We start from the raw sequence: 24578 nt of genomic DNA, 5'->3' as shown, positions 1-24578 counted from the left end.
CTGGCCAGGGAATCCCTCTACTCAACCACAGCACCTATTATTCTGCGCTGACGGCAGCCTCACACCGCAGCCGAACCAGTGAACCCTCGTACTCCTCTCCACGTGGGCACCCACTGTCACGTCTTCCCCGGCTCCGCGTCGTCCCCTTCCTAGGCCTCGCCGTTGTCCACCGCCCTGGTGCTCTCGGCGTGGCGTGGTCAATGTGGTCAAGGAGACTTCCATCGGAAGAGTACTGTCGTGGAGAGGTTGACAGCTGGGTCCATGGCAGCCCCAAGGAAGTGCCTCCTTATTACGCGGAAAATAACTATTCCTCCACCTGACAGCAGGGACACACCGGACGGGCCACCGTATTTGGCGAAAAGACGTTTCCCCCTGACTGCTGGGACCCACCGGACGGGCCACCGTATTTCGCAAAAAAAACATTCCCCCCGCTGTCAGCTCGGACCCACCGGAAGTGCCTCCTTATTACGCACAAAAAAATGAATACTCCCCCTGCTAGTTGGGACCCACCTTGGTGGGAGGCTGACTTGTGGGCCTACTAAGTTGACGGGGACAGAGCGCTTTGTCAACTTAGTCAATATGAACGATTCTAGCTCCAGTGACCGTACAATGTCAATCCAACGGCCGTAGTGCTTCTTCAACCTCTGGTCTTCTTGCTCCAGCCGCCCAAAGCAGCGCCGGTCGTGACGCATGCTCCTGCCTCCTGTGACGGGCTATGCTGCCGCGGAGGCCTCACCGCCCCCTACTATTCCCATCGCTGGCCAGGCCCTACGGCGACGGCAGCCTCACACTGCAACCGAACCAGTGAACCCTCGTACTCCTCTCCGCGCGGGCTTCCACTACCGCGCCTTCCCCGGCTCCGCGTCGTCCCCTTCCTAGGCCTCGCCGTCGTCCACCGCTCTGGTGCTCTCGGCACGGCGTGGTCAACGTGGTCAAGGAACGGCTTCCATCGGACGTGGACTGTACGTGGAGAGGCTGACAGCTGGGTCCCCGTCCGCAGCAAGGAAGTGCCTCCTTATTACACGCAAAATAATTATTCCTCCACCTGACAGTGGGGACCCACCGGACGGGCCACCATATTTTGCAAAAAAAACGTTTCCCCCTGACTGCTGGGACCCACCAGCTACATCTTCGCACGCAAGGAAGTGCGTCCGGGCAAAAAAAACAATTCACCCCCCTGACTGCTGGGACCCACCAGCTACATCTTCGCACATAAGGAAGTGCCTGACAGTCGGGACCCACCTAGTCAAAGCATACGTAGCGTTGTCATTCTGGTCGCGAACGTGTACGTACATACTGGTCGATGTAGAGGCGTGCAGGTGTCGTAGTAGCGGCATGCACGTAGCATGTACACGTATGTACAGCGGCCAGGGTGCAAGAAAGTAAATACGGCCACGTACGTACATACGGACGGGGTCTCGAACGCCTACTCGCGCGTACGTACGGCCAGGGCTCGTATACATGGCTGATGACCCACAAGTATAGGGGATCTATCGTAGTCCTTTCGATAAGTAAGAGTGTCGAACCCAATGAGGAGCAGAAGGAAATGATAAGCGGTTTTCATCAAGGTATTCTCTGCAAGCACTGAAATTATAGGTAACATATAGTTTTGTGATAAGATAATTTGTAACGAGCAACAAGTAACAAAAGTAAATAAAGTGCAGCAAGGTGGCCCAATCCTTTTTGTAGCGAAGGACAAGCCTGGACAAACTCTTATATAAAGAAAAGCGCTCCTGAGGACACATGGGAATTATCGTCAAGCTAGTTTTCATCACGTTCATATGATTCGCATTCGGTACTTTGATAATTTGATATGTGGGTGGACCGGTGCTTGGGTGCTGTCCTTACTTGGACAAGCATCCCACTTATGATTAAATCCTATTGCAAGCATCTGCAACTACAAAAGAAGTATTAAGGTAAACCTAACCATAGCATGAAACATATGGATCCAAATCAGCCCCTTACGAAGCAACGCATAAACTAGGGTTTAAGCTTCTGTCACTCTAGCAACCCATCATCTACTTATTACTTCCCAATGCCTTCCTCTAGGCCCAAATAATGGTGGAGTGTCATGTAGTTGACGTTCACATAACACCACTAGAGGAAAGACAACATACATCTCATCAAAATATCGAATGAATACCAAATTCACATGACTACTAATAGCAAGACTTCTCCCATGTCCTCAGGAACAAACATAACTACTCACAAAGCATATTCATGCTCATAATCAGAGGAGTATTAATATGCATAAAGGATCTGAACATATGATCTTCCACCAAATAAACCAACTAGCATCAACTAGATGGAGTAATCAACACTACTAGCAACCTACAGGTACCAATCCCAGACTTGGAGACAAGAATTGGATGCAAGAGATGAACTAGGGTTTGAAAGGATATGGCGCTGGTGAAAATGTTGATGGAGATTGGCCCTCTCCCAATGAGAGGAGCGTTGGTGATGACGATGGCTATGATTTCTCCCTCCCGGAGGGAAGTGTCCCCGGCAGAACAGCTCTGCCGGAGCCCTAGATTGGTTCCGCCAAGGCTCCATCTCGTGGCGGCGGAGTCTCATCCCGAAAGCTTGCTTATGATTTTTTTCTCGGACGAAAGACTGCATATAGCAGAAGATGGGCACCGGAGGGCCAACAGGGGGCCCACGAGGTAGGGGGGCGCGCCGAGGGGGGTAGAGCGCGCCCCCCACCCTCGTGGCCAGGGTGTGGGCCCCCTCTGGTATTTCTTCCGGTCAGTATTTTTTACTATTTCCAAAAACAACTTCCATGGAGTTTCAGGACTTTTGGAGTTGTGCAGAATAGGTCTCTAATATTTGCTCCTTTTCCAAGCCAGAATTCCAGCTTTCGGCATTCTCCCTCCTTATGTAAACCTTGTAAAATAAGAGAGAATAGGCATAAGTATTGTGACATAATGTGTGATAACAGCCCATAATGCAATAAATATCGATATAAAATCATGGTGCAAAATGGACGTATCAACTCCCCCAAGCTTAGACCTTGCTTGTCCTCAAGCGGAAGCCGATAATGATAAATATGTCCACATGTTTAGAGGTAGAGGTGTCGATAAAATAAAATACAAACATGAGGGCATCATGGTTAATCTTATAACAACAACATATATGGATATTGTCATATGATTTCTTATGCTCAAGTAATAATCTATTCACAATCACTAGTAGAAAAAGGGTCATCTATCCCGGTTGGTAAGGGCCTTTTGTCCCGGTTGTTGAACCGGGACTAAAGGGTTGTTACTAATGCCCTAACCCTTTAGTCCCGGTTCTTACATGAACCGGGACAGATGGGCCTCCACGTGGCCGCTGTGGCCAGCCCAGGCAGGAGGCGTTTGGTCCCGGTTGGTGACACCAACCGGGACCAAAAGGCATCCACGCGTCAGCATTTCAGTGGCTGGGGTTTTTTTTGAAAGGGGGGGAGGGTTTAGGGGGTAATTTAGAGTGTGCAAGCTAGCTAACAGAGAGAATTGTCCTCTCTTATTTCCGTGCTTGATTTACCAACGCTACTGCTATGCCTAAACATGGCTTAGATTAAAGTGAAGGCAACATGTGGTGCATGTCGAAAGTAATATTAATCCTAACTTGATCAAGTTTGGATTAGTACTACTTTCGACATGCACCACATGCTTGTTGCCTTCACTCCATTCCAATCCATGTTCATTTCACCCACAGATATATAATAACTCTTCATGCTCACATCTTGCATCATCATAATAACAAGTCCTACTAATCATCATCATACAAGTTCTACTCGTTATTAATAACAAGTCATACGATCATCATCCTGATAGTCATCGAACCAACCCTACTTAAGTGTTCTTAGCACATGATCATCAGTATTAGGCAGGACCTAAATACCCTATTTAAGGTAAAATAGCATAAAACAATATAGACCCTGACTCTCCATTATGGAGAATGGAGATCATCCTGTCTCCAATTCTTGCACGGCGCTTCCTTTTGCTTCCAAGAACCTCCTTACGACTGTCCATAAATTTTTTCCATTCTCTGATTAGCATGTCTCCACTTCTTTTAGAAATCCGATATGGACAGTTGAGATTCGTAGGGTGACCTGGATATATGTTGAAAACACGAAGGCTGCCATTCTGATACATCAAATGAGGCACACAATCCTCTGGGATTCTCTGTTGAAAAACATAGTAATAACTTCATAGTTAGCAATGATGTACTAGTTTTAGAAGTATGCAAAAGATGCACGGATGTCGTAATAGTAAAAAATCTTACCAGGGTATCTCCATGGTAGTTACCGTAGTTCAACACGTGCACTAGTGGCATGTATTGACCATAATGTTGAGGAGTTTGATTGTAGATATTGTAATTCTCAAGATCAGTACAAAAATCCGACCAGATGATTTTTCTCCTGATAAGTTAACTCGGAGCCATCGGTGTAGTGGGTTTTGTCTACCATGTTCCGCACATTGTTTGAACAATCAAAATAAGTTGTCAATGGAAATAAGCTGTCAACTATTTTGAAATAAAAAATATAAATTAGTTAATAATTAACTATGTTTGAGAAACTCACATAGAGGTAGAACTGGTGGCGTATCAACAAGGACCCAAATGTCCATATTGTCTTGGTCGATGTCAGGATCACCAAGATCCATGCTGACAAGCATACCCTCATCAAAACCATACATCTTGCAAAATGCTTCCCAATTTTTGCAACCAAAATGGGTTACGCTCTCAGCATTATACAGATTTACTTCAAAATCCACATCATGATGGGTCCTTAGGTGAATTTTCTTCGTTTCAAAATTTTCATGGTCTTCAAAATCCATCCTCTCCAAGACATAGCGTCTTGCATGGCATGGGATAAGCTATACTTGAATTATAAAATATGAAAAATTACACGTTGAAATAGTTGAAGTCATGCTTAATTACGAAAAAACAGTTGTCGTCGTTGCGTACCGTTTCAACATCGAAGGTCTCCTCGAGCTTAATGCTGAAGCGCCGATCATTGTCCAGGTGAGGCCTATCGCACAGACCTCAGTCGTCGTGGCACCAGTCGCACTCAACCGGGAGAATTTCGTCGTCCGAGTACGACATTTCCTATGTTCATAATTCAAAGATTAGACTTGTACAATTAAATATATGTACTACAAAAACTAAATTAGATCATTATTATTCATCACGGGTTGACTATCGGTTTGTCGAGTCTTTTCTTGAAAACTCTCAGCTCATGTGGTGTATACATTCGACCGTTGGTGATGGTCGCTCCTCCATTCGTCCCCGAGTGCATTACACCAAAATGTCTAGCACACGGGAATGAAGGAGAAGCGACCCCCACGACAACAGTCGGGATTCTTCGTCCTCTCATATATATATGGTGGAACTCTCCCTCACTGATTCCTCTCAGACATTTGCGACCGTCGGTGATGGTAGCTCCTCCTTTCGTTCTTGAGTGCATTACACCAAATTGTCTAGCACACGGGAACGAAGGAGAAGCTATCCCCACGACAACAGTCGGGATTCTTCGTCCTCTCATATATGGTGGAGACTCAATATCGTTTAATTATCTTTCTAAAACCAGTTTGTGGCTGGTCTCACCTCGAGGTCGGAGGGGGTCGGTGACGGGGACGACGTCGGGGATGATGGAGGGGGGATCCTAGATTTCTGCGAAAACAAAAACCCTATAAGCTATCAACTAATCATATGCATACGCCTTGCATAGTGCTCTCCAATTCTAGCATTCAAAGTAGGAGTAGTTTTCCAATTTGAGCATTCAATAAGAAAAATCAAATCACAAAATAAAGTAGTATTAAAATTAGCATGCATTCAATTATAAGCAAAACTACATCATCTCCATGTGTCCGTACATCGTTGAATATTATCACTAATACACCTCGAATACTATCATACATATAGCATCGCTAGTATAGCTAGAATCATAGCGCCCGACGGGTATCGGCGCGGGCGGTGGATACCCAAAGAGAAGGAACCATCACAGGATCATAGCTCTAGTGAGATCCCTGAAGAACCTGCCAGGTATTGTCGAACCTGCACTCGAACGCAACCATGTAGCGACGGACGTGCTCGTCCTCCTCGCTGACACGGTGACGTACCACCTCCGCGGTGTCCAGAAGCCTCGGCACCATCACTGGCCCACGCGACCGCCACCAAACAAGGATCGGGTCAATGATGGGCTGGCTCCTCACCAACCTACGCCCCCCGGAAGGTAGCACCTCCCAAAACCAGCCCGGCGGAGCCCAGTCCCGGACATGGCCCCTCTAATCAAGCCGGCCTCCTCCGCCGAGTCAACGACGAGGATGCGGGATTGGCATCGTCGACGTCGATGCAGGAATAATTGCTTTAACTAAAAAAATAAACTAGTTCTATTAATTTTCTTGCTAAAAATAAACTACTTCTATAGTAAAATAAACTAGTTTTATTAAATCAACTAGTTCAACTACTAAGCACTTCCTATAAATAGAATAAAGTAGTACTTACTAAAAATAAACAAGTTTAACTAGTTCTATTATTTTTTAACTAATTCTATTAAACACTTTCTCTTCTTATTCTATGAACAAAATTACAACAGAAAAAAATCATAAAAATTCTATGAACAAGATAAAAATTCTATGAACAAAATTACAACAGAAAAAAATTATAAAAATTCTATGAAAAAATTGACATATTCTTTGCATATATATGAACACACAAACATTTGCATATTCAACAATAATATTACAAAAAAATCTATGAACAGAAAAAAATTCTAACTTTTGCATATTCATTTATGAACAAATTACAACAACTCAATTAACTACACATCTAAATTAGGAAAATTCATATGAGCTCACTAAGGGGGCGGCGATCGACGAGGAGGCAGGGCACGGGGGCGACGGTGAGGGGCGCGGCCACAGGCGATGAGGAGGCAGGGGGCGGCGACGGCGACGGTGAGGGGCGCGGCGACGGGCGGCGAGGATGCAGGGGGCGGAGGTGAGGGGCGCGGCGACGGGCGACGAGGAGGCAGGGGTCACGGGGCGGCGCGGTACGGCGTCTGGGCAGCGCGGGTTGGCGTCGGAGGCAGGGCAACGACGGCGACGGCGAGGCGCAGAGGGGCAGCCTGGCGGCGTCGTCGGGGCGGGGAATACGAACTGAATGAAAAGTTTCACAAGTTCTAGTTATATAGACGAAGCATTGGTCCCGGTTAGTGACAGCAACCGGGACATATGCGACCTTTAGTCCCGATTGGTGCCACCAACCGGGACCAGAGGCCTCTTTTCAGCAGCCCAAAGGGCGGGAAGTGGCACCCTTTGGTCCCGGTTGGTGGCACCAACCGGGACTAAATGGGGGGCATTGGTACCGGTTAGTGCCACGAACCGGTACCAATGCACCCCTTTAGTCTCGGTTGGTGCCACCAACCGGGACCAAAGGCCTTGTGCTGCTGCGCCCGCGTCAAAAGTTTAGTCCCACCTCGCTAGTTGAGAGGGGCGCGCAGTGGTTTATAAGCTCCATTGCCGCACCCCTCTCGAGCTCCTCTCCATTGTAGGCTTACAGGCCTAATTATCACTGCTATGCCTAATGAGCGTTCTGCGGGCCTGAATCCTGGCCCATCGATGGGTTTCAAGTCGTATTCAGGCCGTGGTGGCCCAGTAGGTGGCATATTTTTTATTTTTGCCTGTTTTTTGTTTTCTTTTTTGCTTTATTTATTTTGTTTTGTTTCTACGTACAACAAAAAACTTATTTATTTTATTTTATTTTGTTTCTAATTACTTATTTATTTTACTTTATGATAATTCTTTTTGCTATTAAAGTTTCTAACAAAAAAGTTCTTTATGAAAATTCTTTTTGCTTTTAATGATTTTGAACAGAAAATACTTTGATAATTTTAGTTGCATCAATTTTATATAATTTTAGTTTCAATAATATTAGAGGTTTCTTATAATGTTTTGAACAGAAAATACTTTGTTAATTTTAGTTTCATAAATTATATTAAAGTTTATTTTATTTTGTTTCTACTTATTAAAGTATATATTATTTTGTTTCTAATTACTTATTTATTTTATTTGTTATTTTTCATGCACCATTTTTCATGCATTTACTGATTATTTTGAGCTATAAGACCCTAAAATTGAAAAGCATTTCAAATGAACTCTGAAAAGATTGAAAGTTGGCATGGTATCATCATTTCATCCACATAACATGTGCAAGAAAGTTGAGAGGGTTACGGCAAAAACTGGATGCACTTCGTGTACAAAACGGACAATGGTATCATACTCGTCTGTTGCAAAGTTGGCATGGTATCATCATAATAGTTGCGGGAGAAAGTCTTCACTTTTTCTTCGCTTGTGTCATTTGCTTATTGCGCCGTAACCATTGATAATCTTCATCGTTTATCAGGATGCTTGGGTCAGCCTTGACTTTGAAGGGACGAAAACTCATCTGTTACAAAGGGATTTCATTTTCTTGAACTTATTTGAACTCCAGACTTTTTGTGTGTTCAAAATGCACCATTCAAAGCCACATCATCAATTTTCAACCCTTTCTGACTTCATTTGTTATTTTTCATGTAGTGACGGATTGTTTTGAGCTAAATGACCCTGAAATTGATAAGTCCTACAAATGAGCTTTGAAAAGGTTGAAAGTTGGCATGGTATCATCATTTCACCCACATAGCATGTGCTAAAAAGTTGAGAGGGTTACGGCAAAAGCTCGATGCACTTCGTGAACAAAATGGACAATCTCTGTCGAAGTATTAGGGTTCGGACGAAAACTCATCTGTTACAAAGGGATTTCATTTTCTTGAACTTATTTGAACTACAGACTTTGTGTGTGTTCAAAATGAACCATTCAAAGCAGAGGCAGATTTTGAATGGTGCATATTCAACACACAATAAGTCTGTAAAGATCGCCAACCCCAACAGAAACAAATGAGCATAGATGCGCCTATAGAGAGAATTCAACCTAAATTCATAATAAATTTCTATGAATTTTGGAGAAATTCACTCTGAATTTAGGTCAAATTCCCTGTATAAGGGCATCTATTTTCACTTTGAGAGGAGCTCAACAAGGCAGAGAGGGACGGGCTTATAAACCGGTGTGAGCGCCCTTCGGTTGGCGAGGTGGGACTGAACTCTGACCGCAACGAGGACCAACCCTTTAGTCTGGTTTGTGGCACAAACCGGGACTAATGGTCATGGGCCAGGGGCGAGGCGCATTGGTCCCGGTTCGTGCGTGGAACCGGGACCAAACGGTCCAGACGAATCGGGACCAATGGCCCACGTGGCCCGGCCGGCCCCCTGGGCTCACGAACCGGGACAGTTGCCTCCTTTGGTCCCGGTTCATGAGCGAACCGGGATTAATGGTATTACGAGGGCTGAACCAATGCCCTATTTTCTACTAGTGAATGCAAAGTATGAATCAGAAACTTTATTGAGAACTAACAAACTATAATCTCAGTCATTGAAGCAATTGTAATTTATCATAACATCAGAAAGAGTCTATGTCAGAGCTTTTTAGCAAGTCCACATACTCAACTATCATTTAGTCTTTCACAATTGCTAACACTCACGCAATACTTGTGGTTACAGAGTTTTAATCGGACACAGAGAAAGATAGGGGCTTATAGTTTCGCCTCCCAACCTCTTACCTCAAGGGTAATGTCAACAATAATAGTTCATGCTAACCTACATGCAATTCGATATATATATCAGAATCTTTCCAACATCCTGTGCTCTCCAAAGGATAAAATGTAAAAAGGAAAGGTGAAGATCACCATGACTCTTGCATAAGGTAGAAGATAATAATAAAAGATAGGCCCTTCGCATAGGGAAGCAGAGGTTGCCATGCGCTTTCAGGGTTGGATGCACAAAATCTTAATGCGAAAGAACGTCACTTTATATTGCCACTTGTGATATAGACCTTTATTATGCAGTCTGTCGCTTTTATTTCTTCCACATCACAAGATCGTATAAAGCTTATTTCCTCCACACCAATCAATCATACATATTTAGAGAGCAATTTTTATTGCTTGCACCGATGACAACTTACTTGAAGGATCTTACTCAATCCATAGGTAGACATGGTGGACTCTCATGGCAAAACTGGTTTAAGGGTATTTGGAAGCACAAGTAGTATCTCTACTTGGTGCAAAGAATTTGGCTAGCATGAGGGGGAAAGGCAAGCTCAACATGTTGGATGATCCATGACAATATACTTTATCTCCGATATAAGAAAACATAACCCATTACGTTGTCTTCCTTGTCCAACATCAACTCTTTAGCATGTCATATTTTAATGAGTGCTCCCAATCATAAAAGATGTCCCAGATAGTATATTTATATATGAAACCTCTTTTTTTATTACTTCCCATTAATTGCAAGGATGACCAAAACTATGTTTGTCAACTCTCAAAACCTTTTAATCATCATACTCTTTCTATGTGAAGTCATTACTCTCCATAAGATCAGTATGATCTCTTTGTTTCTTTTTATTCTTTTTCTCTTTTCTTTTATTCCCTCAAGATCATAGCAAGATAATCAAGCCCTTGACTCAACACTAATCTTTATTATATAACTCACGGACTCGATTACATAAAGGGATCATAAGGCAAAACTCAAAACTAAATTATACCATAAACTTTATTCTACTTTATCAAGATACTACTAAAAGGATCGAACTAAGAAAAACGGTAAAGATAGAGATGTGATGGTGATACAATACCGGGGCACCTCCCCCAAGCTTGGCAGTTACCAAGGGGAGTGCCCATGCCCATATTATTATATCTCCTTTGCTGGTGAAGAACATGGTGGTGATGATGGGTAGTGGCACATGGAGCGTAAGAGGTCCTCCAACTTGCGGATAATGCCCTTGAGTGCAACGATATGCTCCTTCAACAAAATATTTTCATGTGTGAGATACTTGTTTTGTATACGAGCTAACTCAATCATCTTGAAAGCTTCGATCTCAGTTGGGGTAAGAAGATTGTGATCAAGTTGAAGGATGTCTTCTGTTGCCGGAACTTGGTCCTCCGTGGCCTTCTTGATCCCTTCATCCTTGTTGATCTCCATGGGTTCTTCCCTCTTCAGCTCTATCTTCATTAGCCAAGCATCGTTGTCACCATTGTTGGAGGAGGGGGACGACATGATGCCTGGCCTTGACAACCCTGACAGAAAACAGCTCGAAACAAGAACAGAGGACAATTGCGTGATACGGTGGTCAAAACCTTCGGGAGACTATATAATGAATTTTTACCAACCAAAATACGTATCGTGCAAGAAAACGGAGTCCGGAGAGCACACGAGGTGCCCACGAGGCAGGGGGCGCGCCCAGGGAGGTAGGGCGCGCCCTCCACCCTGGTGGAGCCCTTGTGACCTTCCCTGACTGCTTCTTATTTTTCTATTTTTCTAAATATTCCAAAACAGAGAAAAATTGCCATTAGAACTGTTTTGGAGTCGGTTTACTTACCGTACCACATACCTATTCCTTTTCGGAGTTTGAAACGTTCCGGAAAGTGTCCCTTATGTATTCCTCCGGGGTTACGGTTTCAATAACATTGGTTTCAACATTTATGGGATTACCTGAGATATAATGTTTGATTCTTTGACCGTTCACCACCTTCGGATTTGTGCCCTCAAAGTTGTTGATTTTATGGCACCGGAACGATAGACCTCCTCGATAACGTAAGGACCTTCCCATTTAGAGAGAAGTTTTCCTGCAAAAAATCTTAAACGAGAGTTGTATAATAATACATAATCACCCACATTAAACTCACGCTTTTGTATCCTTTTGTCATGCCATCTTTTAACTTTTTCTTTAAAAAAATTGGCGTTTTCATAGGCTTGGGTTCTCCATTCATCAAGTGAGCTAATGTCAAATAACCTCTTCTCACCGGCAAGTTTGAACTCATAATTGAGCTCTTTAATAGCCCAATAAGCCTTATGTTCTAGTTCGAGAGGCAAGTGACATGCTTTTCCATAAACCATTTTATACGGAGACATACCCATAGGATTTTTATATGCAGTTCTATAGGCCCATAATGCATCATCAAGTTTCTTGGACCAATTCTTTCTAGATCTATTAATAGTCTTTTGCAAAATTAATTTGAGTTCTCTATTACTCCATTCTACTTGACCACTAGACTGTGGATGATAAGGAGATGCAATTCTATGATTAACATCATACTTAGCAAGAATTTTACGGAAAGCACCATGAATAAAATGTGAACCACCATCAGTCATTAAATATCTAGGGACTCCAAACCTTGGAAAAATAACTTCTTTAAGCATCTTAATAGAGGCGTTATGATCAGCACTACTAGTTGGAATAGCTTCTACCCACTTAGTAACGTAATCAACAGCAACTAAAATATGTGTATATCCATTAGAGGCAGGGAAGGGTCCCATATAATCAAAGCCCCAAACATCAAACGGTTCAATAACAAGTGAATAATTCATAGGCATTTCTTGACGTCTACTAATATTACCAATTCTTTGACATTCATCACAAGATAGGACAAACTTACGGGCATCCTTGAAGAGAGTAGGCCAATAAAAACCGGATTGCAATACCTTATGTGCAGTTCTATCTCCAGCGTGGTGTCCTCCATAAGCCTCGGAGTGACACTTGCGTAGGATTTGTTCCTGTTCATGCTCAGGTACACAACGTCTAGTAACACCATCTACTCCTCCTTTATAAAGATGTGGGTCATCCCAAAAGTAATGTCTCAAATCATAGAAAAACTTTTTCTTTTGCTGGTATGTGAAACTAGGTGGTATAAATTTAGCAAAACAATGTAATTAGCATAATCCGCATACCATGGAGCAGTATGAGCAACATTTATGACATTTAATTGTTCATCAAGAAAGCTATCATCAATAGGTAGTGGTTCATCAAGCACGTTTTCTAACCTAGACAAGTTATCTGCGACGCGGTTCTCAGCTCCCTTTCTATCAATAATATGCAAATCAAATTCTTGTAGCAAGAGAACCCATCTAATAAGTCTAGGTTTAGCATCTTTCTTTTCCATAAGATATTTAATAGCATCATGATCAGTGTAAATAGTTACTTTAGAATCAACAATATAAGGTCTGAACTTATCACAAGCAAATACAAGTGCTAAGAATTCTTTTTCAGTAGTAGCATAATTTCTCTGGGCATTGTCTAGAGTTTTACTAGCATATTGAATAACATTTAATTTCTTACCAAATCTTTGCCCTAGAACAGCACCTACAGCATAATCACTAGCATCACACATAATTTCAAAGGGTAAATTCCAATCAGGTGGCTGAACAATAGGTGCAGAGATCAATGCTTTCTTAAGTATTTCAAATGCTTCTACACAATCATCATCGAAGACAAATGGTATATCTTTTTGTAATAAATTAGTCAGAGGCCGTGAAATTTTTGAGAAGTCCTTAATGAATCTCCTATAAAATCCGGCATGACCAAGGAAACTTCTTGTACCTTTGATGTCCTTGGGACATGGCATCTTTTCAATAGCATCAACTTTAGCTTTATCAACTTCAATGCCCCTTTCAGAAATTTTATGCCCCATTAACCATAAAGTGGCACTTGTCCCAATTCAAGACAAGATTAGTTTCTTCACATCTCTACAAAACTCGATCAAGGTTGCTTAAGTAATCATCAAAAGAGGATCCATAAACACAGAAATCATCCATGAAAACCTCACAAATCTTTTCACAAAAGTCAGAGAATATAGCCATCATGCATCTTTGAAAGGTAGCAGGTGCATTAGACAAACCAAAAGGCATACGTCTATAAGCAAAAGTACCGAAAGGGCAAGTAAATGTGGTCTTTGCTTGATCATCAGCTGACACAGGTATTTGAGAGAAACCAGAATAACCATCTAGAAAGCAAAAATGTGTATGTTTGGATAATCTATCTAGCATTTGATCAATAAAAGGTAAGGGATAATGATCTTTTTTAGTAGCTTTATTTAATTTGCGGAAATCAATTACCATCCTATAACCTGTAATAATTCTTTGCGGAATCAATTCAACTTTATCGTTAGGAACGACAGTAATACCTCCCTTCTTAGGGACACAATGGACAGGACTTACCCACTGACTATCAGCAACGGGATAGATTATACCTGCCTCAAGGAGCTTTAGTATTTCCTTTCTTACCACTTCGTTCATTTTAGGATTCAGCCGTTGTTGATGATCAGTAACTGGTTTGGCATCTTTCTCCAAATTTATTTTGTGTTGACATAGAGTGGGACTAATGCCCTCAAGATCATCAAGAGTATATCCAATAGCAGCACGGTGCTTCTTCAGAGTTTTCAATAATTTTTCTTCCTCCTTCTCTGAAAGGTTAGCACTAATAATAACAGGATATATCTTGTTTTCATCAAGGTAAGCATATTTAAGAGTATCAGGCAATGGTTTAAGCTCAAACATGGGATCACCCTTGGGTGGAGGAGGATCCCCTAAGATTTCAACAGGCAAGTTGTGTTTCAGAATAGGACCCTGTTTAAAGAACACTTCATCTATTTCCCTTCTTTGCTTCATAAACATATCATTTTCATGGTCTAGCAAATATTGTTCTAAAGGATCATTAGGAGGTACGGCAATAGAAGTAAGACCAATAATTTCATCTTTACTAGGCAATTCCTCTTCACGGTGTTGTCTGCGAAATTTAGAGAAATTAAACTCATGAGAGATATCACCTAGACCAATAGTGACAACATCCTTTTCGCAGTCTATCTTAGCATTAACAGTGTTTAAGAAGGGTCTACCAAATATAATGGGACAAAAGCTATCTTGTGGAGAACCAAGAACAAGAAAATCAGCAGGATATTTAGTTTTCCCACACAAGAGTTCAACGTCTCTAATAATTCCAATTGGTCATATAGTATCTCTATTGGCAAGCTTAATAGTGACATCAATATCTTCTAACTCAGCAGGTGCAATATCATGCATAATTTCTTTGTATAAGTCAATAGGTATTGCACTAGCACTAGCACCCATATCACATAAGCCATGATAACAATGATCTCCTATTTTAACAAAAATAACAGACATGCCTACCACAGGTCTATGTTTATCTTTAGCACAAGGTTTAGCAATTCTAGCAGTCTCATTACAGAAATAAATAACATGCCCATCAATATTATCAGCCAAGAGATCTTTAACCATAGCAATATTAGGTTCAACTTTAACTTGCTCAGGAGGTGTATAAGTTCTAATATTGCTTTTACGAACCACAGTCGAAGCTTTAGCATGATCCTTTATCCTAACAGGAAAATGTGGTTTCTCAACATAAGCAGTAGGGACAATAGGATCATTATAAGTGATAGTTTTTTCTTCAACTTTAATAGGTGCATCCACTTTTACTTCTATGGGAGGATGATATTTAAACCACTTCTCCTTAGGGAGATCAACATGAGTAGCAAAAGATTCACAAAAGGAAGCTACTATGTCAGAGTCAAGTCCATATTTAGTGCTAAATTTACGGAAAACTTCGGTATCCATAAAAGATTTAACACAATCAAACTTAGGTGTCATACCTGACTCCTTACCTTCGTTGAGATCCCAATCTTGAGAGTTGTGTTTAATTCTTTCTAATAAATCCCATTTGAATTCAATAGTCTTCATCATAAAAGAGCTAGCACAAGAAGTACCGAGCATGGTGCGATTGTTATTAGAAAGCCGAGCATAAAAAAATTTGAATAATCATTTCTCTTGAGAGCTCATGATTGGGGCATGAATATAACATTGATTTAAACCTCCCCCAAGCTTGAGCGATGCTTTCTCCTCCGCGAGGCCAAAAATTATATATATATAATTGCGATCAGGATGAACAAGATGCATAGGATAAAACTTCTGATGAAATTCCAATTTCAATCGTTTGTAGTTCCATGGCCCCATATCATCGCATAGCCTATACCATGTCAATGCATCTCCCTTCAAAGATAAAGGGAAGACCTTCTTCTTGATAACATCATCGGGCATACCTGCGAGCTTAAATAATCCACAAACTTCATCCACATATATTAGGTGCTCATCAGGATGTAATATTCCATCTCCTGCAAAAGGATTAGCTAGCAGTTTTTCTACCATACCCGAAGGAATTTCAAAGTATACATTTTCATTTTCAGTAGGTTCAGTAGGTTGAGGAGCAACTCTTTACTCTACTGGTCGGGGTGAAGATACCCCGAACAAGCCCCTCAGAGGATTACTTTCCATAGTAACAAGTGACAGCAAATTTCAGCTCACTATATAAATTTTTCCTTACCAAATTCCACCTACCAAAGGCGCTTCACTCCCCGGCAACGGCGCCATAAAAGAGTCTTGATGACCCACAAGTATAGAGGATCTATCGTAGTTCTTTTGAGAAGTAAGAGTGTCGAACCCAACGAGGAGCAGAAGGAAATGATAAGCAGTTTTCAGCAAGGTATTCTCTGCAAGCACTGAAATTATAGGTAACAGATAGTTTTGTGATAAGATAATTTGTAACGAGCAACAAGTAACAAAAGTAAATAAAGTGCAGCAAGGTGGCCCAATCCTTTTTGTAGCAAAGGACAAGCCTGGACAAACTCTTATATAAAGAAAAGCGCTCCCGAGGACACATGGGAATTATCGTCAAGCTAGTTTTCATCACGTTCATATGATTCGCGTTCGGTAACTTGATAATTTGATATGTGCGTGGACCGGTGCTTGGGTGCTGTTCTTACTTGGACAAGCATCCCACTTATGATTAACTCCTATTGCAAGCATCCGCAACTACAAATGAAGTATTAAGGTAAACCTAACCATAGCATGAAACATATGGATCCAAATCAGCCCCTTACGAAGCAACGCATAAACTAGGGTTTAAGATTCTGTCACTCTAGCAACCCATCATGTACTTATTACTTCCCAATGCCTTCCTCTAGGCCCAAATAATGGTGAACTTTCATGTAGTCGACATTCACATAACACCACTAGAGGAAAGACAACATACATCTCATCAAAATATCGAACGAATACCAAATTCACATGACTACTAATAGCAAGACTTCTCCCATGTCCTCAGGAACAAACGTAACTACTCACAAAGCATATTCATGTTCATAATCAGAGGAGTATTAATATGCATAAAGGATCTGAACATATGATCTTCCACCAAATAAACCAACTAGCATCAACTACATGGAGTAATCAACACTACTACCAACCTACAGGTACCAATCCCAGACTTGGAGACAAGAATTGGATACAAGAGATGAACTGGGTTTGAGAGGAGATGGTGCAGGTGAAGATGTTGATGGAGATTGGCCCTCTCCCAGTGAGAGGAGCTTTGGTGATGACGATGGCGATGATTCCCCCCTCCCGGAGGGAAGTTTCCCCGGCAGAACAGCTCTTCCAGAGCCCTAGATTGGTTCCGCCAAGGTTCCGCCTTGTGGCGGCGGAGTATCGTCCCGAAAGCTTGCTTGTGATTTTTCTCAGACGAAAGACTGCATATAGCAGAAGATGGGCACTGGAGGGCCAACAGGGGGCCCACGAGGCAGGGGGCGCGCCCAGGGGGGTAGGGCGCGCCCCCCACCCTCGTGGCCAGGGTGTGGGCCCCATCTGGTATTTCTTCCGCTCAGTATTTTTTATTATTTCCAAAGACAACTTCCGTGGAGTTTCAGGACTTTTGGAGTTGAGCAGAATAGGTCTCTAATATTTGCTCCTTTTCCAGTCCAGAATTCCAGCTATCGGCATTCTCCCTCCTTATGTAAACCTTGTAAAATAAGAGAGAATAGGCATAAGTATTGTGACATAATGTGTGATAACAGCCCATAATGCAATAAATATCGATATAAAAGCATGATGCAAAATGGACGTATCAATGGCTGGGTAGGAACGGAGAAACAGCGTCGTCATCATGTTCATGGGGAGGCAACGAAATGCGTCGTGTTCATCGGGAGGCAACGGAACGCATGGGAGCCAACCGGCTTGGACGGAACAGCCGATGGAAACGAGGCCTGGAGTACCGTAGAACGGAGGAAACGGCCTTGTGTTCGACCGGCCACGTTCAAAACGGGATCCTGTTCACCGGGAGGGGTCTGGCGTATTGCAAAACGGAGGAAACGGACCGCCTACGGTTGAAATGGGGGTCCTGTTGATCAGGAGGGGTGTGGCGTACCGCAAAACAGAGGAAACGGACTTATGTTGGAGCGCTACGGTCGAAACCGGGGTCCTGTTCATCGGGAGGGTTGTGGCGTACCGCAAAACGGGACTCCGCGGGTTACTGTTCATCTCCACCGTCGAGCCCCTCCAGCCTCCACAGGCTACTGTTCATCCATCGTCGACCTCCTCCAGCCTCCACATGCAACTATTCATCCACGGGCTCCTGTTCATCCAGCCTCGACCGTGCGCTACTCCACCGGCTACTGTTCAACCAGCCCTCTCCACAGGCTCCTGTTCAACCACCCCTCCACGGGCTACTGTTCATCCAACCCTCCACCGTCTACTGTTCATCCTGCCCTCCATGGGGTGGTCCTGTTCATCCTACCCTCCACGGGGTCCTGTTCATCCAGCCCCAACCGCCTCGAATGATCGGGGTCCTGTTCATCCAGAGGCAACGCCATGGGGTCCTGTTCATCCACCCCCACCGGGAACTGTTCATCCAAACCCCCCCAGCAATGCTCACTGTTCATCCAGAGGCAGCATCGATCGGCTTCAGTTAGCAGCAGTAGCGAAGGAATCGCTCGATCGGGTTCAGTTAACAGCCATCGATCGATCGCTCGGGTTCAGTAACGCGTAGCCTGCAGTGCAATCGCTCGGGTTCAGTTAGAGCCCAACGCCTCGCTCGGGTTCAGTTAGAGCCCAACGCCTCGCACCCACGCACGTGCGTGTACGAGAGAAACGCGCATCGCTCGGCCCCGACCACCCACCGTAACCGGGAACACCCCGATATTTTCCTCACCCTCGCTTCTACCATGGTTTTTTCCGTCATGCACGGCCCAAAGAATGTCATGCAGCTGCGTCTCCGGCCCGCCCAGGACGAAAAGCCCATTTTCTGTCATGATTTTTTGTCATAGAAGTAGGACCCCACCACATCTATGATGATACCGGGTTTTGTCACAATTATCGTCATAGAAGTGTCATAAGTATGACAGAAAAGATTTTCGTTCGGCCCAAATTGTCACGGATGTGTGTTTTTTTTGTAGTGTTTGATCCTGAATTAATCCAAGTGCCTAGTATGACCAGGGGAAGCACTGTCTTTGCTCTTGACAAAGTTGTAGATGTCTCTCTCATAAGTCTTAGTTTTTCTAGCCTCATAAATCGGTGATGTGATGCATCAGCGCATGAAGTTCTACCACTATTTTCTCTTTGGTGTTGAGTTTTGTTGACTGTTTACTTGCTTGGAGTGGGATAGTGAGCTAGTCAATCTTTCTTCCTTGTACTAGCTATTCACCCATTCAGTAGGACCGACGGAATTAACTAGCTGAAGAAAAAGTATGTGCTCCAGTGGAGGGGTTGCCCCTTTTAAGAGCCGTGCCTCTTCAACTATTGCAGGTAGTGGCTTCTGCTTTGGATCAACTGGTGAGTTTCTGAAGCCCCTCATCTTGTGTATGAAGTATTGCATGAAATCAACAAATCATTCGTAACAAGTACGTGGGATCCAAAGCTATCTCTCAAGTTTATTGGAGACCTGGCGATTCACATTTTTAGAGTGGGGTGATGAAGGCTAAGGATTTTTTTCCAATTGGAACATTCTCGGTTAGGGAAGGTTAACAGGTCCGATTCTGGGAGGACACCTGGCTAGGGACCACCTCTCTCAATGTGCAATACCCCAGCTTGTACAGGATTGTCATGTTGGAAAATGGCTACGTTAGTACCTGCTTGACCGGTTCTCACGGCGGCTCCCTCCATCTCGCCACTACGCACGCATAGCTCGCGTTGGTTACGCACGTCACCCCCGAGTGGCGGTCGTGCCCGTTCTACTATCATTTGTATATAATGTACCCTTGTGAGATGAATGAATACAACAGTGAACATTATCACTAAACAACTTGGTTATCAGAGCCTCTTTCCTAGATCCATGAACACCAACGACTCCTCCTCCTCTTCCGGCGATCTCACGGGCACCACTCCCCTCTCCCCCGATCCGGCACTCACTTCCCCCCATACCTCCTGCCACAATTCCGGTGCCAACCTCACCCGAGCTCATCGCTCCCGTCGCCACCGCTCCACCCGCCGCGACCTCCTTCGCCATGAGACTGCTTCCTCCCCCGGTTCTTCCCGATGCTGCGGCTTCCTCCTCCGCCGCCTTCCCCTTCATCCACTCTCTCCACATCATCGGAAGCCTCATCACCTTCAAGCTGGATGTCCAGTCCGGCAGTTACTCCAAGTGGCGTAAGCTCTGGCACTGCGTTCTCACCTTGTACGCCTTCCAACACCACATCACCCACTACTCCAACCCAGACCAGCAGTCTCCCGCATGGCGCCATACTGGTCTCACCCTTGTCCTGCTGCTCTACTCCACCATCACCGACGGTCTCTACGAGGTCATCCGTGGCGAGGCGAACACCGCCTTCGTCGCCTGGGACAAGCTCCAAGAGTTCTTCCTCGCGAACCAGCCCGCTCAGGCGGTCCACCTCTCCGCCGAGTTTCGCGCCCTCACCAAAGGCGACCTACGCATGGCGAAGTACTGCGCTCGCCTCAAGGCATTGGCCGACACCCTCGCGGACGTTGAGGAGCCCGTCACCGACCAGACACTGACGTTGCAGCTGCTACGAGGGCTGTCCCGCCCGTACCAGTTGATCGCCACTGTCTTGCCCATGCAGAACCCCTTCCTGTCTGTTGAACGTGATGTATTTGTACTTCTAATCCTATCTTCTCTAGCCTTGTATAGTTGACTCCTAGAGATATGATAGGCTTAGTTTTCTTGTCACGCAAGACATCTCTTGTATATATTGTGACCTACTCCATGGAATACAATTGAGTTGCACCGCATATTCTCTCTACATGGTATCAGTTTTACCGTGATCCTCTCTCGCTTCCGCACCAGCAGCTGTCGCACCCTCCCGTAGCCACTGCTGCCGCCATCTCCAAACAATAAATGCCACCGCCACCACTACCTCTCCAGTAGCCGCCGCCGCTACCTCTCCCGTAGCCACCGCCGCTACCTCCTTCCACCCCAAAACCCTATGCCACCGCTGCCCTTCTTCCAGCAGCCGCCGCTACCCCCTTCTCCCCAAAACCCTAGCGCCGCTGTTGCTGCCCTTCTACAAGCGCTGCTGCCCCCTTCCCTGCGTCACCACCCAAACCCTAAGCCACCACTATGTCCCGCTCCAAGGCCGACCCATCCGACGCCAGTTCCTTCGCCGGTGCCATGTTCACCTCCGACCGCCTCAACGAGCTTCACATCAAAGACCACGTACCCGTCATCCTCAACCTCGACTCGCCATCGTACAACGCGTGGCGCATATACTTTGCGCTGCTGTTTCGCTCTTACCGTCTCATCGAGCATGTTGATGGGAGCGTCACTTTCACGACATGAAGGACGATGACAAGTGGCTGGCTATGGATGCCTGCATCATCAAGTGGCTCTTCCTCACCATCTTCGGCAGCCTCTTCAACATGGTGAACTCCCGCGACCCGTCGGCGTACGCTATGTGGACGCGGCTGTGTGACCTCTTCCTTGACAATCAACTCCAATGCCGCGTCTTCCTTCAAGGGGAGTTCTTCACTATGCAGCAAAACGATCTTTCGATCGATGAGTGCTCCACGCAGCTGAAGGTCCTCACCGACGAGCTACGCGACGTCGGCATGAACATCGACGACTCCGTCCTCCTCACGAACCTCCTTTGGGGCCTCCACCCCGACCTCGGCCAGTCCGCCGCCAACCTCTCCCTCGTCACGTCGACGTACGCCAAGGCGGTCACTTACCTTCGCATGGAGGAGAAGCGACTTCGTCACTCCGCTCGGCAGGCGACCCACGCCGTGCTCCACGTCGGCCTCGCCTCTGGCACCGGCGCGCCTCCCGCCCCGGCCGCCCCACGTGCTCCTGCTCCGACCCTGCCTCCCGTGCCCGCCCCCTCCGGTGGCCGCAAGAAGAAGGGCCGCGGGGGTCGAGCCGGCAACTCCAACATCGTGCAGCGCCCGCCCGCGAACACCGGGGTCGCTCCTCCTCCATCGTGGTTGTCGGTACAATCCCTGGACGGGTGTTGTACATGCGTACTCCATGCCCGTCCCTCGCCCTCCTGCTCCGGGCATCCTCGGTCCGCGGCCGGCCTCTCATCAGGCACTGCTGACCACGCCTACCCCCGGACCCGCGACATATGGTGGTGTTGCGCCCTACGGCGGTCCAGCGGCATATGGTTCCCCTCCGGCTTAAGGCGCGTATGGCGGAACCCACGGCGGTGTCTGGGATCCCGCCCTCCTCTCCGCTCTTCATGCCGCGCCCTCGCCGAGCAACTACAACGGAGGTGGAGATTGGTATATGGACACCGGTGCTGCCGCTCACATGGCTTCCAACCCCGGTATCCTCTCCCGCGCCTCTCCCTATCCCTTCAACTCTCGCATCATGGTTGGTGATGGTTCCTCCCTTACCATCACCCATCATGGTTCTTGCTCCCTCCCGTTTCCCTCCTCTTCTTTAACTCTTAATAATGTGCTTATTTCGCCATCCTTAATAAAAAACCTATGCTCCGTTCGTACTCTTACTACTGAAAATCCTGTCACTGTTGAGTTTGACGCTCTTGGTTTCTCTGTCAAGGATGCTCGCTCCCGGAGGGTTCTGCACCGATGTGATTCCCCCGACGATGTCTACCCATGCGGTCCTATGACGAGTGGCGGTCCGGTTGCTCTTCATGCCGACATCTCGCTTTGGCATGCTCGATTTGGTCATCCCGGCGCCAATGCTCTTCATAAAATTTTGAGCACATTTCCCTTTTCAAGTAATAAATCCGCGGCACATACTTGTCATGCTTGCCACGTCAGAAAACACGTTCGTTTGCCATTTCCTTCATCTACATCAATAGCTACTTTTCCCTTTGATGTTATTCATTGTGATGTTTGGACATCTCCGGTGCCTAGCAACTTGGGTTTATCATATTATCTCGTGATCTTAGATGATTTTTCTAAATTCGCTTGGACTTTTCTGGTACGCCGTAAATCCGATGTCGCCTCCACTCTCCACTCATTTTATGCTTATGTCTGCACCCACTTTCATCGCACCATTGCGCACCTTCAAATGGATAACGGAAAGGAATTTGATAACCTCACCATTCGACATCTTCTCTCCACTCATGGCACCATTTTTTGTCTTACATGTCCATATACATCCCAACAAAACGGTCGTGCCGAACGTGTTCTTCGCACCCTCAATGAGAGTGTTCGTGCGTTGCTCTTCCATGCACACATGCCGCACGCTTTTGGCCAGATGCTCTCGCCACCGCCACTCTCCTTCTCAACATCCGGCCGTGCAAACCACGATGGAGCTATACACCTCATCACCTTCTGTTTGGGTCTCCTCCTTCCTATGACAATCTCCACGTCTTCGGTTGCTTGTGTTACCCCAACATCACCGCCATTGCTCCACATAAACTTACGCCGCGGTCTCTTGCATGTGTCTTTCTTGGCTATCAAACCAACACCAAAGGATTTCGCTGCTACGACCCGGTCTCTCGCCGTGTCTTCGTCTCACTGCACGTTTACTTTGATGAGGTTGCTTTTCCTTTTCAGCAGGTTACTACCACAGCGGCGCCATCCTCGGATCCTTCCCCTCGACGACCTCGCGGAGACCTTGCGCTCCCTCCGCCGCGCATGCATGCATCTTCGGCGAGCCCTTCGGCTCCCTCGGCGAGGCCTCCTCTGTTGGCTCAGGCGGAGCCGGCCTCGCTCCTGGAGGCTTTGGCGCCAGCTTCTGCTGGCCTGGCAGCGTCCTCAAGAGGCGTCTCGACCGGGTTACCGGCTGCCTCTCCGACTCTCCCGTCCGCGCCCACGTTGGCTGTGGCCTCTCCCGCCGGCTCGCCATCGTCCTCTGCGGTCTCACTCGCGGACACGTCTGCGCCACCCGCGGCCTCGCCCGTGGTCTCGTCTACGCCACCCGCGGCCTCGCCCGCGGCTTCCTCTCCGCCACCCGCGGCCCCACCTGCGGCCTCGTCTCTGTCACCCACGGCCACGCCGGTGGCTCCTTCATCGTTGCCTGCGGTCTCGCCTGCAGCCTCAGCCGCGGCCTCGTCGCCCGCGGTTTTTCCCGCGGCCTCGTCGCCCGTGGTTTTTCCCGCGGCCTCATCGCCCGCGGTGTTTCCTGTGGCCTCGTCCTCATCCTCTCCCGCAATAGAGGTTGCGCCTCCACCTCGACGTCGGGCTCGGGCCCTGCCTCTGCCGCCTCATCACTCCATGGTGCCGCGCGCTAAAGACGAGATACATCAACCAAACCCATGCTATCACAATCTCAGCGTCACGGTGATCTCTCCAGTACCGCGCTCGGTGCGCTCTGCATTGAGTGATCCGCACTGGCTTGCGGCTATGCACGCTGAGTATGATGCCTCGTTGCCAACCGGACCTGGACATTGGTTCCTCGTCCACCCGGTGCCAACATCATCACCGGCAAGTGGGTATTTCAGCATAAGCTTCTCCCCCATGGCTCTC

At 46.1% G+C, this 24578-nt stretch overlaps 1 protein-coding gene across 1 annotated transcript; it reads left to right on the top strand.

Annotated features, from left to right (window-relative positions):
* Positions 1–20191: 20191 nt before the first annotated feature.
* On the top strand, positions 20192–20836 carry LOC123497657 (uncharacterized). The gene has a single exon (XM_045234302.1). It carries the CDS (start codon positions 20192–20194, stop codon positions 20834–20836), a length of 645 nt encoding a protein of 214 aa, XP_045090237.1.
* Positions 20837–24578: the final 3742 nt, after the last annotated feature.

This window comes from Aegilops tauschii, chromosome 3, assembly GCF_002575655.3.
Source record: "Aegilops tauschii subsp. strangulata cultivar AL8/78 chromosome 3, Aet v6.0, whole genome shotgun sequence".
Lineage (NCBI taxonomy): Eukaryota > Viridiplantae > Streptophyta > Magnoliopsida > Poales > Poaceae > Aegilops > Aegilops tauschii.
This window is presented reverse-complemented; position numbering and strand designations above follow the sequence as displayed.

Coding starts and splice junctions, on each gene's coding strand:
- LOC123497657 (XM_045234302.1), top strand. CDS start 20,192: ATGAGACTGCTTCCTCCCCCGGTTCTTCCCGATGCTGCGGCTTCCTCC.